At 38.9% G+C, this 18,318-nt stretch overlaps 1 protein-coding gene across 35 annotated transcripts in view; it reads right to left on the bottom strand.

The window, feature by feature from the left end:
• Positions 1-18,318, bottom strand: part of PBRM1 (polybromo 1) — a 122,539-nt gene that overhangs the window by 103,967 nt on the left and 254 nt on the right. For 15 of the 35 annotated variants that reach the window (XM_008513114.2, XM_008513121.2, XM_008513122.2 and 12 more), the window contains exons 2-4: positions 15,102-15,227; positions 13,289-13,441; positions 12,372-12,469 (exon numbers count right to left, since the gene is read on the bottom strand). In XM_008513114.2, coding sequence (XP_008511336.1) covers positions 12,372-12,469; positions 13,289-13,441; positions 15,102-15,149 — 299 coding nt within the window. In that variant the 5' untranslated portion in view covers positions 15,150-15,227. Of the gene's footprint in view, positions 1-12,371; positions 12,470-13,288; positions 13,442-15,101; positions 15,228-18,000; positions 18,225-18,318 lie in introns of those variants that run through there. The other 20 variants (XM_008513116.2, XM_070575035.1, XM_070575018.1 and 17 more) reach the window with 8 other exon arrangements.

Here is an 18,318-nt window from a genome sequence, read left to right as displayed (position 1 = left end):
AAAAAATAAGACCTAACAATATGCTGCCTCCAGGAAAGACTTCTCAGCTCCAAAGACAAACACAGGCTCAGAGTGAAGCGATGGAAGACAATATTGAAAGCTAATGGCAAACAAAAGAAAGCAAGTGTTGCCATACTTATATCAGACAAAGTAGACTTCAAGATAAAACAGGTAATGAGAGACAAAGAGAGGCAGTATATAATGATAAAAGGGACACTCCACCAAGAAGACATAACACTTGCAAATATTTATGCACCCAACACACGAGCACCAAAGTACCTAAAGCAACTATTAACAAACCTAAAAGGAGATATTAACAACAACACAATAATTGTAGGGGACCTCAACACCCCACTTACACCAAAGCATAGATCATCCAGACAGAAAGTGCACAAGGAAATAGTGGAATTAAATGAAAAATGAGACCAGATGGGCTTAATAGATATATAGAGAGCATTTCATCCAAAAACAGTAGAATACACGTTCTTCTTAAGTATGCATGGAATATTCTCAAGGATAGACCATATGTTGGGGAAAAGGGAAGCCTCAACAAACTTAAGAAGATTGAAACAATATCAAGCATCTTTTCCAACCATAATGCTACAAAACTAGAAAGCAATTCAAGAAAAAAGCTGGGAAAGGGTCAAAGACGTACAGACTAAACAACATGCTACTGAACAAGCAATGATCATTGACGATACCTTAAAGGAGAAATAAAAAAATATCTGGAGACAAAGGAAAATGAAAACACAACATACCAACTCATATGGGATGCAGCCCTAAGAGGGAATTTCATTGCAATACAGACTCAGCTTAACCACCAAGAAAAATCTCAAATAAGCAATCTCAAGCAACATCTAACAGGACCGGAGAAAGAACAAACAAAGCCAAAACTCAGCAGAATGAGGGAAATAATAAAAATTAGAGCAGAAATAAATGAAATTGAAACAAAAAAGACAGTAGAAAGGATCAATGAAACAAAAAGCAGATACTTTGAGAAGATAAACAAAACTCACGAGCCCTTAGCCAGACTAAGGAAAAAAGAGAGAAGGCTCAAATAAATAAAAGTAGAAATGAAAGAGGAGAAATTATAATGGATATCACAGAAATACAAAAGATTATGAGAATACTATGAAAAACTATATGCCAAAAATTGGACCATCCAGAAGTAACCGATAAATTCTTAGACTCTTACAACCTCCCAAAACTGAACCAAGGAGAAATAGAGAATCTGAATAGACCAATCACAAGTAAAGACACTGAAAGAGTACTCAAAAACCTCCCCTAAACTGAAAGTCCAGGACCAGATGGCTTCTCTGGAGAATTCTACCATTCAAAGAAGATTTATTACCTATCCTTCTCAAAGTATTCCAAAAAATAGAGGAAGACGGAACAATTCTGAACACATTCTACGAGGCTAACATCACCCTCATATAAAAGCCAGACAAGGACAACACAAAAAGGAAAATTACAGGCCAATATCACTGAAGAACATAGATGTAAAAATCCTCCAACAAAATAGTGGCAAATGGATTACAGCAATACATTAAAAAGATCATATGCCATGATCAAGTGTGATTTATACCAGGACACAAGGATTGTTCAACATCCACAAATCAATCAATGTGATATATCACATTAACAAAGCAAGGGACAAAAACCACATGTTCATCTCAATAGATGTAGAGAAAGCATTTGACAAGATCCAACATCAATTTCTGATAAAGACTGTCAAGAAAATGGGTAGAGAAGGAAAGTACCTCTACATAATAAAGGCCATATATGACAGACCCACAGCCAACATCATTCTCAATGGGGAAAAACTGAAAGCCACCCCTCTGAGAACAGCAACAAGACAAGGGTGCCCACTATCACCACTCTTATTCAAGATAGTACTAGAGGTTTTTGCCAGAGCAACCAGGCAAGAAAAAGGAATAAAAGGAATCCAAATAGGCAATGAAGAAGTGAAACTCTCACTGCTTGCAGATGTCATGATTTTATATATAGAAAACCCTAAAAGATCCATCATAAAACTATTAGATATAATCAACAACTACAGCAAAGTTGCAGGGTACCAAATCAACTTTAAAAAATCAGTTGCATAACGATACTCTAATAACAAACTAACAGACAGAGAATTCAAGAATACAATCCCACTTATAATCACAACAAGAAGAATACAGTATCTAGGAATAAATTTAACCAAGGAGGTGAAAGACCTATACAACAAAAACTATAAAAGAAATCAATGATAACATAAAGAAATGGAAAGATATTCCATGCACATGAATTGGACGAATAAACATAGTTAAAATATCCATACTACCTAAAGCAACCTACAGTTTCAATGCAATCCCAATCAGAATCCCAATGACATTCTTCACGGAAATAGAACAAAGAATCCAAAAATTCATATGGGGCAACAAAAGACCCCAAATAGCTAAAGCACTCCTGAGAAAAAAGAACAAAGCTGGAGGCATCACAATCCTGCACTTCAAAATATACTACAAAGCCATAGTAATCAAAAGAGCATGGTACTGGTACAAAAACAGGCACGCAGATCAATGGAACAGAACTGCAAGCCCAGAAACAAAACTACACATCTACGGACAGCTAATCTTCAACAAAGGTGCTACAAATACACAACAGAGAAAGGAAAGTCTCCTCAATAAATGGTGCTGGGAAAGCTGGAGAGCCACATGCAAAGGAAGGAAAGTAGACCATTATCTTTTGCCATACACAAAAATAAACTCAAAATGGAACAAAGACTTGAAAGTAAGACATGAAACCATAAAACTTCCAGAAGAAAATATAAGCAGTATACTCTTTGACATTGGTCTTAAAAGAATCTTTTCGAATACCGTGTCTACTTGAACGAGGAAAACAAAAGAAAAAATAAACACGTGGGATTTCATCAGACTAAAGAGCTTCTGCAAGGCAAGGGAAACCAGGATCAAAACGAAAAGACAACCCACCAATTGGGACAAAATATGTGCAAATCATATATCCAACAAGGGGTTAATCTCCATAGTATATAAAGATCTCACACAACTGAACAACAAAAAAAAACACAATCAAAAAATGGGCAGAGGACATGAACAGACACTTCTCCAAAGAAGATATACAAACGGCCAACAAGCACACGAAAAGATGTTCAACATCACTAATCATCGGGGAAATGCAAATCAAAACTACACTGAGATATCACCTTATACCCGTTAGAATGGCTATAATCACCAAGAGAAAAAATAAGTGTTGGAGAGGGTGTGGAGAAAAGGTAACCCTCATACACTGCTGGTGGGAATGCAAACTGGTGCAGCCACTATGGACAACAGTATGGAGATTTCTCAAAAAGTTAAAAATAGAAACACCATATGACCCAGGTATCCCAATACTGGGTATTTATTCAAAGAAATTCAAATCAACAATTCAAAGAGACTTATGCATCCATATGTTCACTGCGGCATTATTCACAATAGCCAAGACGTGGAAGCAACTCAAGTGCCCCTTGACTGATGAATGGATAAAGAAGATGTGATATATATATATATATATATATATATGCACAATGGAATACTACTCAGCCATAAAAAAAAGACAAAATCATCCCATTCGCAATAACATGGATGGACCTTGAGGGCATTATGATAAGTGAAATAAGCCAGACAAAGACAAACACCATATAATTTCACTCGTGTTGAAGATAATATGAGTGAAACTGTTCAGTGGTTACTACAGGGAAGGGGGTTGGGGGGTGAGCACAAAGGGTGAAGGGGCACATTTATATTGTGACTGACAAATAATAACATACAACTGAAATTTCACAATGTTGTAAACTATCATGACCTCAATAAAAAAAAAGGCATTGGAATGGCAAACACAAAATTTAGGATAACTATCTCTTGGAGGAGAGGGATAGACAGGGACACACAGGAAACTTCAAAGGTAGTTATAATGACAACATCTTAAGTTGGGCTTTGGGTTTATGGATGTTTATTATTCTTTCTGGCTTTTCTCAAATAGAGTTCAGTGAGACAAGTAAACCTGAAAAATTATCCAGGTGACTATTTTTCTCAATTCTCTCTTGGGGATAGGTAGTTAATTCCATTCTAGAGGTGTAAGAGATAAGTTATTACAATCAATGAATGTTATAGTCATTAAGGTTTTAATCTCTGTTGGGACTTTGGCAGACACATTATAGCCATCTATTTATGATTTATTTTTTAAAACTTTCTATTCTGACATAAAAGTTGCAAGAACAGTACAAAGAATGTTTTTTATGAACCATTTGAGAACAAGCTGTTGACATGATAGCCTATCACCCTTGAATAGTGTAGTGTGTATTTCTTACAAAGAAAGATCACACTTCAACCATCAAAATTAGGAAATTAACTTTGATACAGAACCACCATCTAAACCTCAGACTCCATTCATATTTTGCCAATTTGTTCTAAAACTGTCCTTTATAGCAAAAGGATCAAGTTCAGAATCACTTGTTATATTTAGTTATATTTCTTTAGTTTCCTTCATTCTGAAACAGTTCCTCAGTCTTTCCTCGACTTTCATGATCTTGATACTTTTGAAGATTACAGGCCAGTTATTTTGTAGAGTCTCCCTCAAATTTGAGTTTGTCTGTTTCCTTGATGAATAAATTCAGATTATGCATCTTTGGCAGTACTATGACAGAAATGATGCTGTATTCATCTCACTGTATCCTATTTGGTGGCACACAATTTCAACTTGTCCCATTACTTAGATGAGGCTGATTTTGATCACTTGATTATGGTGATCTACCAAGCTTCTCAACTGGCCAAGTTACTCTCTTCTCCTTGTACTTTATGGAGAGGGACCTCCAGACTATGTAAAAGCCCATTCCTCATCAATTTATTCATTTGTTTATATCAATACAGATTCCTGAATTCCTATTGTACTCAGTGGGTTAAAAACCATTACAGTTATGCACTGCATGACGTTTCAGTCAACGATGGACCGCATATAGGACGGTGGTCCCATAAAATTAGTACCATATAGCCTACATGTGTAGTAGCCTACATGTGTAGTAGGCTATACCATCTAGGTTTGTGTAAGTACACTCTACGATGCTCGCACAACAATGAAATCGGCTAGCAACACATTTCTCAGAATGTATCCCTGTTGTTAATCAATGTATGACTGTACTATAATTATTTTTATGCTCAAACTGGCCAGGTTTGGCCAGGAGGAGTCCTTTTGAGATGGCTTCTATTTTCTATGTCTCTTCGACATGTTCTTATCACCCTTTGAGTACCTGCTTATTTTCTGGAACCATACGATGCTACTGGCTCATCTTGTAGTTTTCCTGCCCTTGAAATCATCCATTTCCCCAAAGAACTCTGGTTCCTTTTAATGGTAAATGGTATTTAAAAACCAAGACTGAGGTGCTAGATGTGTTCATTTCTACTGGGGTGTTGCTGCTGCCAGGCTGTCTCAATAGATATAGCTAGGGGATAGACATATGTTAACTCATATCTATATTTATTCCTCTATTTACATATTTGGAAACCATGAATTCACACCAATATTTCCAATTCCAAACCAACACCACAGGGTTCCTTCTAGTTTCCTTTCCCTACTTGTACTCCCCTTCTCAGAAAGTGAGAAGTCTGACTCTGATTATTCACAATGTATTTACTTATATGATTGCTCTCCTGCATGTAACCAGCCTCTTCTTGCTGCTCTCCTACCTTTACCCCACAATGCTCTCCTCACCTCATTCAGGCTATGACCCATCCCTGTGTGCTAGGCCACACTCTGTGGGGATGCCCTCCTTACCCGACCCATGACAGACCACTGCCACCACCATTCCCCCAACATAGACACTCTCCTTCTTCCACTTAGCCCTCAACATCGTGTGCCAGGAAGTCCTTCTCCATGAACCCCCTCTTTACCATGCCCAGGCTCTGACATTCCATGATGTGATCCTGTTACTATCCACAACCCTGCCCACTGCCCCCTCTGCTTGTCTTCCCTGCAGATGCCTACTTTGCACAGACTCACCTAATGACTTCTGAATTGAATCCTTCAGGAAGGGAGGAAGAGGAAGAATAAATTCAGTTTTTTAAAACCCTTATCAACCACTTACATTTTAGTAAACTATAAAATTGAGTATGAGGGGATAAAAGGAGTATTCCATTTGCTATTCAGAGAACACGTAAGAACATAAAGGTCTTGGTGAGTAACAACAAAGGACCATGCAGGCCTAATATCAATGTTGTCAGTGGCACCAAGGGACTTTCTCAGATGAGTATTAGGGCTTTGTTAACTTGATATGCAAGATGGCTCTCTCCACCTGGGCCTGATGGGTCATAATCCACTGTTCCTTGCCGAAGCTGGACCTCAGCAGTCTCTCAGGTTTGGGGGATTAACTGTAGACAACTGAGAAGCCAATGAGGACACATGCCTAGAAAGGACACTATCTCCCGGAAGCTCCGCTAGAGGGCTCCTGACAAGCGTTTTCAGAATTATCACACAGACAAAAGAGAGGTCAGAATCCCAACACTCTATAAATTATGGTCAAAAAAGGGTACCCCACTTTCAAAATTAAATAGCTCTACTAATTTTTTTCACTTAAATCAAACATACAGAAAAGCATAAAAAAGTAAAGATTGTTCCCATTCATCTACAGTTAAAAGCACTATCAGTATTTTTCCAGACTTCTATGTACATATATACACAAACAGGACTGTATAGTACATGTTCTTTCATAACAGCTTTTCTCCTTCAACAATAGCTGAGAGCACCTTGCCGTGACACGGCCACAGGACAGTCAAGACATAAGTAAGAGTTTTAACCAGAAAAGCGAGAAACATCAGGCCTGATGTACAGACCCAGCTGGCTACCCCTAAGCCCATTTTCCCTTCTTCCCAGGATGACAGCATCCTAAGCTGCTACGTGGGGACTAAAGATCATGTTCTCTAGCCTCACTGCAGCTAAGTTCTGGCCAATGCAAGAGCTGGTGTGCCGTGTCCAGGTCACATCCTTGACATGTCTTCTTCTTCCTACAGGATAGAAGGTAGTTGTGGTGGTGGGCTATCTCAGACCATGGAGACAAGGGAGACGCCTCAAGGACAGCAGAACAAAATACAGACAGCACTGGACCCTGAACAGGACTTTCACATGAGAGAAAGCAATTTTTCTTGGTTCAGCCATTGTTAACTTGGATGTCCTAGTACACACAGCTTAATATACCAATGAAAGTCAAAAACAGATTCACACTCGTGCAGCTCTGAGCAATACCACTTCCCGCAATCTCTTGAGAAAATATACGCATCCCCTCAGACACAGTACTGGGGGAAGGCAGCAGTGCTCCTAAGGCTTGACATCACGGTGGCTAGAAGACAGTGCTCCAGCACCCACGGCCTGCAGCACTAGCCTGCAGGTGGAAAGCTGGCAGCAGAGGGACAGTCCTTTTCCATGAGGGGTTTGTGTACTCCAGCAGCATGCTGCTCCTCTATACAATATACTGGTTAAGAGCACAGGCTTTAGAATCAGAAAGACTTGAGTCTGAACTCATTATCCTTGATTAGTTCTGAGCACTAGTACAAGTTCTCATCTATAAATGTGATTATACTTCACAAGTTTAGACAAGATAAGGTCTGGAAAGTGCTTGGCATTGTGTCTAGTGTGCGGTAAGTAAAAAAATATGGGTTTTATTATCATATGCTAATTAAATAACTTTTAAAAGACTGTTACGGATAACAGTCTCCAACTGAAATCTGGAGACAGCGATCTCATTTTAAAGAGTCCTTTTTTGGCCATGACTAATTTACAGGGCTCTTCTTATTCAGGATGGTGACATTGCATCCTCAGTGGCTCCACTCTTTGAGATGAGAAGTTTACCTTCAGCTCAACGTGCTGCTTGCTGGCTACCTACTTTGGCATAGACAATCATGAATGGATCTAAATCTTTAGTTAACTCATTGTATCAGTTTCCCATAGCCGCTGTAACAAATTACCACAACCTAATGGTTTAAAACAACACAAATTTATTATTTTCCAGAAATGAGTCTAAGTAAAAAAAGCAAGGTGCTGGCATTCCCTCTGGAGGTTCTAGGGAAAAATCCATTTCCTTGCCTTTTCCAGCTTCTAGAGGTCACCTTCACTCCTTGGCTTGTAGCCCCCTTCCCCTATCTTCAAATTTCTCTCTGATTATGACTCTTCTGCCTTTCATTTCACTGTTTAAGGACCCTCGTGATCACATTGGGCCCACTTGGATAATTCAGGATAATCTCTTCAACTCAAGGTAAATTGACTAACAAAATTTCTCTTTGCCACGTAATCCAACATATTCAAAGGTTCCAGGAATTAGAAGATGGACATATTTGGAGGCCATTATTCTGCATACCACACTCATATATGTTTTCAGAACAAAGTTTAACTGCCACTTTGAAGGAAACAGCGACGTTATTTTGACAGAAAGAGAAGGAAGCTCTAGCCAGGGGGAACAAAGCCTCCAAAGGCAGATGTGTGCAAGGTGCATATTGGGGCCAGCAATTTGTTTTGCTTCACTGGACCACAGAAGTCAAGCCCAAAAGTAAGGGGAAAAAGAGACAAAGAATGGTGAAAATAATCATTGTGGTCTCTCTGCATATGTGAAAAATTAATCCCTTTTAACTATGATAGCTACAACTTCACTCCTATCTTAAATGCTATTAAATAATTTTTAAATACATGCTTCACTTTCAAGGAACTAAAGAAAAAAGAACAAACTAAACCCAAAGCTAGCAGAAAGAAGCAATATATAAATCAGGGGTAAATGCAATTGAGAATAGAAAAACAATAGAAAAAAATCAACAAAGCTAAAAGTTGGTTTTTTGAAAAGATCAACAAAACTGACAAACCCTTAGCTAGATTAAGAAGAAAAGAAGATGGGGCCAGCCCAGTGGCCGAGTGGTTAAGTTCGCATGCTCTGCTTCGGCGGCCCAGGGTTTTGTTGGTTCGAATCCTGGGTGCGGACATGTCACCGCTCATCAGGCCATGCTGAGGTGGTGTCCCATATGCCACAACTAGAAGGACCCAAAACTAAAAATACACAGCTAAGTACCAGGGGGTTTGGGGGAGAAAAAGGAAAAATAAAATCTTTAAAAAAAAAAAAAGAAAAAAAGAAGACTCAAATAAAATCGGAAAGACAGGACATTACAGACATAAAAAGGATTGTAAGAGAATACTATAAACAATTGTATGCCAATAAATTGGATAAATTCCTAGAAACATACAACCTATCAAAATTGAATACGAAATAACAGAAAACCTGAATAGACCTCTAACTAGTATGGAGACTGAATCAGTAATCAAAAATCTCCTGGCAAATAAAAGCCATGAACCTAATGCCTTAACTGGTGAATTCTACCAAACATTTAAAGAAGAACTAACACTCATCCTTCTCAAACTTTTCCAAAAAATTGGAGGAGGGGAAACATTTATTCTGTGAGGTCAGCAATGCCCTGATACCAAAGCCAGATAAAGTTACTACAAGAAAAGAAGACTACAGACCTATAGCCCTTCTGAACGTCGATGCAAAAGTCCTCAACAAAATACTAGCAAAATTAATTCAGCATCATATTAAAAGAATTATACATTACAACCAAGTAGGATTTATTCCTGGAACGCAAGGATGGTTCAACCTATGAAAACTGATTAACATAATACATCATATTAAGAGAATGAAGGAAAATAACCACATGATCATCTCAACTGATAAAAAAAGCACTTGACAAAATTCAATACCTTTTCATGATTAAAAACTCTCAACAAATTAGGTATAGACAGAAATTACTTCAACATAATAGAGGCCATATATGGAAAGCCCACATGTAACATCATACTCAAAATAGTGAGACTGAAAGCTTTTCCTCTAAGTTCAGGAACAAGACAAGGATGCTTGCTCTTGTCATTTCTTTTCAACATAGTACTTGGAAGTCCTAGCCAGAAGTTAGGTAATGAAAAGAAATAAAAGGCATCCAAACTGGAAAGGAAGAAGTAAAATTCTCTCCGTTCACAGATGATATGCTCTTACATGCAGAAAACTCTAAAGATTCCACACACAAAAAACATTAGAACCAATAAGCAAATTCAGCAAAGTTGCAGAATACAAAATCAAAATATGCAAAAATCAGTTGCATTTCTACACACTAACTATGAACAATCCAAAAGGAAATTAAGAAAAGTAATTCCATTTATAATAGCATCAAAAAAATAAAAACTTAGAAATAAACCTAACCAATGAAGTGAAACACTTGTACACTGAAAACTAGACATTTCTGTACAAATTAAAGATGACACAAATAAACGGAAAGATATTCCACATTCACGGACTGGAAAACTTAATATTGTTAAAACACCACTACCACCCAAAGCAATCTACATATCCAATGCAATCCCTATTTAAAATCCCAATAGCATTTTTCACAAAAACAGAAAAATCCATCCTGAAATTCATGACATCTCAAAGAGCCCCAAACAGCAAAACTACCTTGAAAAAGAAGAAAGTTGGAAGACTACATTAGTTAGGGTTCTCTAGAGAAACAGAACCAACAGGATACAGACAAGAGAGTGAGAGAGAGAGACAGATTTAAGAGATTTATTATAGGAATTAGCTAACGCAATTATGGAGGCTGAGAAGTTCCAGGATCTCCCATCTGCCAGCTGGAGAACCAGGAAAGCCAGTGGTGTACAGTAGTCCCCCCTTATCCACGGTTTCACTTTTTGCAGTTTCAGTTACCCGTGGTTAATCGCAGTCCAAAAATATTAAATGGAAAATTCCAGAAATAAACAATTCATAAGTTTTAAATTGCATGCCATTCTGAGTAGTGAGATGAAATCTCAGGCCATCTGTCCCACCTGGGACATGAATCATCACTTCGTCCAGTGTATCCATGCTGTACATGCTCCCCCCACAAGTAGTCACTTAGTAGCCTTCTTGGTTATCAGATCACAGTGCTTGTGTTCAAGTAACCCTTATTTTACTTAATAATGGCCCCAAAGCACAACAGTAGTGATGCCGGCAATTTGGATATGCCAAACAGAAGTCGTAAAGTGCTTCATTTAAGTGAAAATGTGAAAGTACTCAACTTGATAAGAAAACAATTGTATGCTGAGGTTGCAAAGATCAACAGTAAATTTTATCAACAGTAACTGTTCCATTTTAATAGTTATTATTGCTAATCTCTTACTGTGCCTAGTTTATAAACTAAACTTTATCATACGCATGTATATATAGAAAAAAGATAGTATATATAGGGTTCAGTACTATCCACAGTTTCAGGCATCCACTGGGGGTCTTGGAACATATCCCCCAAAGATAATGGGGGACTACTATAGGGTGATTCCTCATAAAATCAAAAACTGAATTACTATAAGATCCAGCAATCCCAGTTCCGGGTATAAATCCAAAAGAACCAAAAGCTGCCTCTCAAAGAGGTTTTTGCAGACCTGCGTTCACTGCAGCATTATTCACAACAGCCAAGAGATGGAAGCAACCCAAGTGTTTATCAATGGATGATTGGATAAACAAAATGTGGTATATTCATACAATGGAATATTATTCAGCCTTAAAAAGGAAGGAAATCCTGGGGCCAGCCTGGTGGTATAGTGGTTAAGTTTGCGTGCTCTGCTTTGGCGGCCCAGGGTTCGCAGGTTCAGATCCCGGGCATGGATCTAGCACTGCCCGTCAAGCCACAGTCTGGTGGCATCCCACATAAAATAGAAGAAGATTGGCACAGATGTTAGCTCAGTGACAATCTTCCTCAAGCAAAAAGAGGAGGATTGGCAACAGATGTTAGCTCAGGACCAATCTTCTTCACAAAAAAAAAAGAAGAAGGAAATGCTGTCACATGCTACAATATGGAGGAATTTTAAGGACATTATGCTAAATGAAAAAAGCCAGTCACAAAAGACAAATACTGTATGATTCCACTTATACGAGGTATCTAAAGTAGTCAAATTCATAGAAGCAGTGCAATGGTGGTTGCCAGAGGCTCAGAGGGAGGGGGAAACGGGCAATCATTTAAAGGGTATAGAGTTTCAATTTTGCACTATGAAAAAGTTCTGGAGATCTGTTGTACAACAACATGAATATACTTAATACTCATTGAACTGTACACTTAAAAATGGTTAAGACTGTAAACTTCATGTTGTGGTTTTTACCACAATTAAAGAAAATTTTTTAATTAAAAAAATTTTTTTTAAATATATTTTGTTACATCTTGACAACTAAAACTAAAATCTGGACCCCAGTATCATTTAAGCCATTCATTCCAAAGGAAAAGTCAATTACCAAACAGTTTAAACATGGACCCAGGACTAAATCCCTCCCACTCACCTTGCCAACTCACCTTCGCTTCGGTGCCCTAATGAAGAGCTCACAGAGGAGCCTGCCCTGCTCATCCTTATAGTCTCGGATGGTGTTGTAGAGTTCATGGCACACAGCAATCTACACAAAGGAAAATCACCAGAAAAGTGAACACAAAGCCAGTGTAGACACAAGGATTACCTTCAATAAAAACATACCCATAAAAGGCAGGTAGAGAAGAAAAAGGATGAATCCCCAAATTCCCATATGGAAAGCCAAGGCTGAAATATGCTGACAGTAGCTCTCCTGATTTAAGATAATTTAACTGATCAAATGTTTTCATATATTTCATCAGATTTATGCTACTGATGATTTTTCTTTTCTTTTAAACGAAATCAGTTTATATCTCTTGCTTAAAATCATCCAATAGAGGGGCTTCTTACTACTCACAGAATAAAATCTAAACTCTTAACATTGCCCAAAGGAATGTTGCCCACACTCTTCCCCAGTGCTCTGCAGGGCCAGTGCCTTCTCATCACAGAGAAACCTTTCCTGAAGGTTTGGGTCAAAACAGCCCTACTCACCCAAGCTTTTCTTCTTGGCACTTATCACCAGCTGCGAGCACTCTATTACTTATTTGTTCACCTGTTTACATTCTGCTTCCCCCACACCAGAATCTCACCTCCATGTGAAAAACGGACTTGACTTATACATGGCTATATCCTGATCACCAGAACAATGCTTAGCACATGAAAAGCACACCATTAACTTGATATTTTTTAATATTAAATTACACTATAAGACTTTTGCCTAAATATACACTTTTCATAAAAGAAAGGTTAATATCAAGCCAGAGGAAAAAGAAGTGGAGAGGCCTTGCATCTTAACCACTTATCATTAAAGGAAGGGTACAGAATTGTAGGAAAAGCAGGCAGAAACTGTGTGATCCAAGTTACTCACAGGATCTACAGTCGGAAGATTGGAAAGTCTCCTCCTTTTCCTGCTTGGGCCTGGTGTGGACACAGAATGGTGCCCATCATCAAAGTCCCCGCTGACACTACTGGAAGGGGAGGTAGCTCTTCTTCTCTTGGAACCCATGGAATCCAACTTCTTCTATAAGAAATAATTAACCACGTTCTTATATTTAAATTTAGACTCTGCCACCAAGCCCTCAGCCAGCCACCTGCTACCAAACTTCTGGTTCACTTAGGAGGATATTTTAACTGTTGCAAAGAAGCTTAACTAACTGTTAGTTTTTTCAATGGAAATCCTCGACCTTATTGCTCTAGTCCCTTCACTTACCAGAATGTTACACTTTCAACTTGGATGGGACAAATTCAGCAAAAGTGTACTCATTTGTATAGCACCAATTTTGAATGACTCAACCACTTCTGGCCTCAAATTTACTCTGGACTAGAGTTTGAACACCCATGTGTAGTGGTATACCAGTGTGCTGGAGGTATTGATCCCTCAGCCCCTGAGGCAGCCAGGCAGGCTTCAGGGACAGAGGCCCCAAAGAGGTCGCCTCTGGAGTCAGTAGCCTCACCTGCTTTCCCCAGTGTGTCTTACAATTCTGATCATTTTCCCGATGGGCCACGATATGGAAAAAAATTGGAAGCAGTGCCTGAAGCAAATGAGTAGCACAAAAGGATAGGGAGACAGAAGACAATTAACCTTCTAGCATTTTAGATGCACCCTAAAATTTACACACTGAAAATAAATTTTCTCCATTCGTTAAAGAAGGATACACAAGACACACCCCTGGAAAACACTTGATGTGACTTGCCATACCTATGACAAAGAAGCAAAAACTGCACTTTGAAACTTTTCTGTTAATCCAGACTAACGTCTTTACCTCTTTTCAGTTATATGGAGTACTCTATTCCCCGTGAATTTTGAAATCATAGCTTTAAGTTTCAGTAGATGATTTGGAAGGGCACCTTAGAGTTGAGCTTTTAGGTCCTGCTTGGCCTTTCAGAAACAAAAATAGTTGTTCTTCGTTTTAGGCAGGCTGCTAAGTAACTAATCTTAACATAACTTTACAAATATATACATTTGACTATAACAGAAGAAACGCAACCAGTGAAATGATCTGCTACAGCTAGAGCGAAAGGGTCTATACTGGAGAAGATCCAACCTTACACAATTTAACATCAAGATCAAATAGCGTATTGTGATTTCAAAGGTCTGTCTCTAAAGCTAAAAGAAAAAACTGATCCCAGTTTCATTTAACATTCAATTTCAGGAAACTAAGAGACCAGCAGCTGAAAGAATAGGTTGCCATTCTTAGAATGGAGAGAAAAATCGGGGTTCTCCAGGGAACAGAACGCAGGAGCAAAACAAACTAACAAATAAAAAATCCTGGTAACCAACTGAAAAACAAGGAGTCTCCTATCTCTTCCTGTAAACTACAATCCACCCAGTATTTAAAAACAGAGCCTACCATGATGATGTTCCTTCCTCCAGGCTTTGGTTTGTTACACAGTGTATTAGTTTGCAACTAGCTACAACTGGCTTAAAGCTTCAAAGGGTTTAGGCCGAGGACAGTCAAGTTTGGTTGGTTTTTGTTTTATAAAAGGCTGATAAACTGGCCTCAATTCATTAAGAAGAAACTCCAAGACCAATCCTTTGTAAACATGACAAGGACACAAGTGAATCTGATGAACATGAGGAGGGAATCTTTACGGAAAGGATAACAAAATTTAAGAAAGATGCAAGGGAAAAGGCAAGGGAGGACAGAAAAGAGAAAGGGTGTAGATGATCAGTAATTTACCAGCTTTACCAGAGCACAACCAGCGCCTCGAAAAGCCAGTCTCCTCATTATGTCTGAAGGCCAAGTGAAGCCAGTGGGAGAAGGCAGGGCTTTAGAAGTGCTGATTCTGTGTTAATATATTCAAAACTGAAAGAGAAGAACAAGGCAGAGAAAGGGGAAATAAAAAAAGAAGGGTCAGAAGGAATAAAAATGAGTACGAATAGATAGAAAACATTCAAGTAGAACTGCTAAAGAAAGATAAGAGAACTGGAGAAAACACGCCTATCAGTTCTCTTGTGTCAAACTGCCACAAAGGCTCAGGCACTAACAGTACTTGACATTTCTTTGATTTAAAACCAAATGCTTTTCATATGCTTAAAGTTGTCTCACTGAGGTTCCCCTTTACTCACATGGAATGATGTCAATTCCAGGAATGAAGCATGCCTGCCCATTGCCCCCTAATCAATAAGAGCAGAGTTCAATCATTAGAGCTGGAATGGGGAGTGAACACATGTGGAAGGCTCACACGTGACACCAAGTGTTGGCAAGCTGGAACAAACCCAGAATGGCTCATGTGAGCAAAGTCTGGAAAACTCCACCCAAAAAAATTCAGAGACAGACTTTTATTTCCAAAAGTCTTATTAGTATTGGAAAGACACTACAAACAAGTTTAGAAAGGTAAAAAAAGAAAGAAAGAAAGTCTTTCATCATTTTGGCAGGAGGTCAAATTACTTTAATAAATAATCCACTGAAAATCAAATCACAAAAAAATAAATCATTGGTGTGTGTATACAGCTTAGAACATACAACATCCAAAACTCCAGGGCCAGCCCAGTGGCATAGTGGTTAAACTTGCATGCTGGGCTTTTGTGGCCTGGGGTTTGTGGGTTTGGATCCCAGTCACAGACCTACACACTGCTCATCAAGCCATGCTGTGGTGGTGTCTCACATACAAAATAGAGGAAGACTGGCACAGATGTTAGCTCAGCAACAACCTTCCTCAAGCAAAAACAGGAAGATCGGCAACAGACGTTAGCTCAGGGCCAATCTTCCTCACCAAAAAATCACTCAATCAATTAATTCAAAACTCCTTGAATCATTAATTTACTTTGATAAGAAAAAGATGCAACTTGATAATTTTCAAATATTCTCTTATTCAAAGGACACATTTTAAAACGTATTTTGGAAGTTTGGCAAGGAGGGTGTGTGGCCAAGTGAGTGGGAGGCACAATAGCACCTGAGCTCAGAAGACCAGAATAGGAGTGCCAGGTTCTCCACCCCTAATTATCTGATGTTGCCTGAGTCACAACCTCTCAGATCTGTTTCTTCATTTCTAAAACCAGAACAGTAAAGTGTACATATCTTCCCTGGACAGTTGTGATAGAGAAATGTACCTGAGATCACTGTGAAATTTCAAAGCACAGCAAAATGTTAAGTTCCAACTCCGAAGACTGCATGTTCCCTGGGCACAGGAACAGCATTTTATTCATTTTTGTAGCCCTGACTCATAGAATAGTACTCAGTATAGTCTGAGTGATCAACTTATCTTTTTAATAAACATATTAAAAGTGCACTTGAGACATTAAAAAAAAATTGTGTAGTTTAAAAGGCCTGTGAGCATCCCTTTAGCAATTCTTCTTCCATGAAGAGGAAAGAAATAGATTCTGGAGCTCAATTACAAGTTTTAAAATCGCACTGATTACAGTCACATGTCCAAAAGTCTGACAACCAATGATAAATTACAGTGGACAGTAAAGAATAAGTTTATAATATGCAACTGGGAAAAAACATCCTCAGTGTAACTAAATTGCATATTTTGATAGTTTATAAACATTAGTACTCTCCCCTATTTCTAGTGACAGTACTGTAATACACGCTTAAAACAAAAATTGTGGAAAACAGAAGATTCAGAGGGAAAAAAATTACTTAGAATCCTACTTCCCAGAGAAAACCCACTTTTAACACAGGCCTTCACAGCTTTCAGTATTTATTCTACGCCTTAGTTGCCTTTTTTTCTTTCAACGAAAGCATTAACAAACGATATGTATTATCCTGTAGCCTGTGTTTTAACTTTGGGAAGATTCTTCCAAGTAAACATTCTTCCACATGGTATTTGATGGCTTGATAGAAGTCTATCATATAGATACACCAGAATTTACTAATCTTGGGGACTTGGATAGAATAGTAATATCTGAGGTATTTTGTACACTCCCAAAGCCAAAGCAAGTGGTCAAGGCCTTTCTATTGAGCCACACACATATCTGTCACTGTTTTAACTTGAAATACTTCTTCAAAAGATACTTTCCAATCTTCCTTTGGATCTTAAAATATGAGCAACCTGTTAACAAAGAATAAAGCAAAGCTTATACTACCCTTTTATACTTTTACTGAATCCAATTTGCTTCTGAATTATATTTGGGAAACTGTGCATTACTAAATGGAAAAAAAAAAAAAAAAACACCTAAAAAGCATTTTTGAGAGGCCCTAGTTTGTTGGAAAATTAGTTAATAAAAATGCTTTCCTCCAACATATGTTTGTATAATTATAGTAATTTCTATATCCACTAAACTGTGTACTTGTCATTTGTTTTTCAGGATTTCTTCTACATTTTCGCCTCTCTCTTTCCTCTAAATCATCCATATTAACTCTATAATAACAAAACTATGCTTCTCTTTCAGAAAAAATTTTAAGAGGTGGAAAAATATTTAAAACCAGGAAATGTACAGTTTAAAATCCTCGATTCTTCGTGGTGTTGCAGACCAGAAACTTAAATATCTGGCTTCTACTATAAACACAAGTCCCATTGACAAAAATACTCAGTCTGAACATAGTCATCAGGAAAGCGTAAAAAAAGAAAAATCACTAGGGGAGTTTGCGTCCGAACCGGCAGGAAACAACAACAACAAAAGAAGGCCCTGACCTGCGGAGGAAATGAAAGACTTTCCCGACCTGTCACTGGTATGGGGGACTAAGGGAAACGTTGACAGCTTTGAAGCTGCCGCGACGAGCGCTCGGCCAGGCGCCGGGAGCGGGAAAGACCGGCGCGGGGAGCTTCCGGGCCACGGCGCGCCTTTGTCCCGGCTGGCAGGTGCGGCAAGGCAGCCGGGCCGGTCCCGACGCCCGCCGCCGTGCCCCGCCCCGCGCGCCCGGCCCCACCGGCGCGTCCCCACGGCCGGGGCGGGGCCTCCGCCGCTGCTCCCGCCCGCCCGGGCCCACACAAAGGCCCGGCAGCCGGCCG

This window comes from Equus przewalskii, chromosome 15, assembly GCF_037783145.1.
Source record: "Equus przewalskii isolate Varuska chromosome 15, EquPr2, whole genome shotgun sequence".
NCBI lineage: Eukaryota > Metazoa > Chordata > Mammalia > Perissodactyla > Equidae > Equus > Equus przewalskii.
This window is presented reverse-complemented; position numbering and strand designations above follow the sequence as displayed.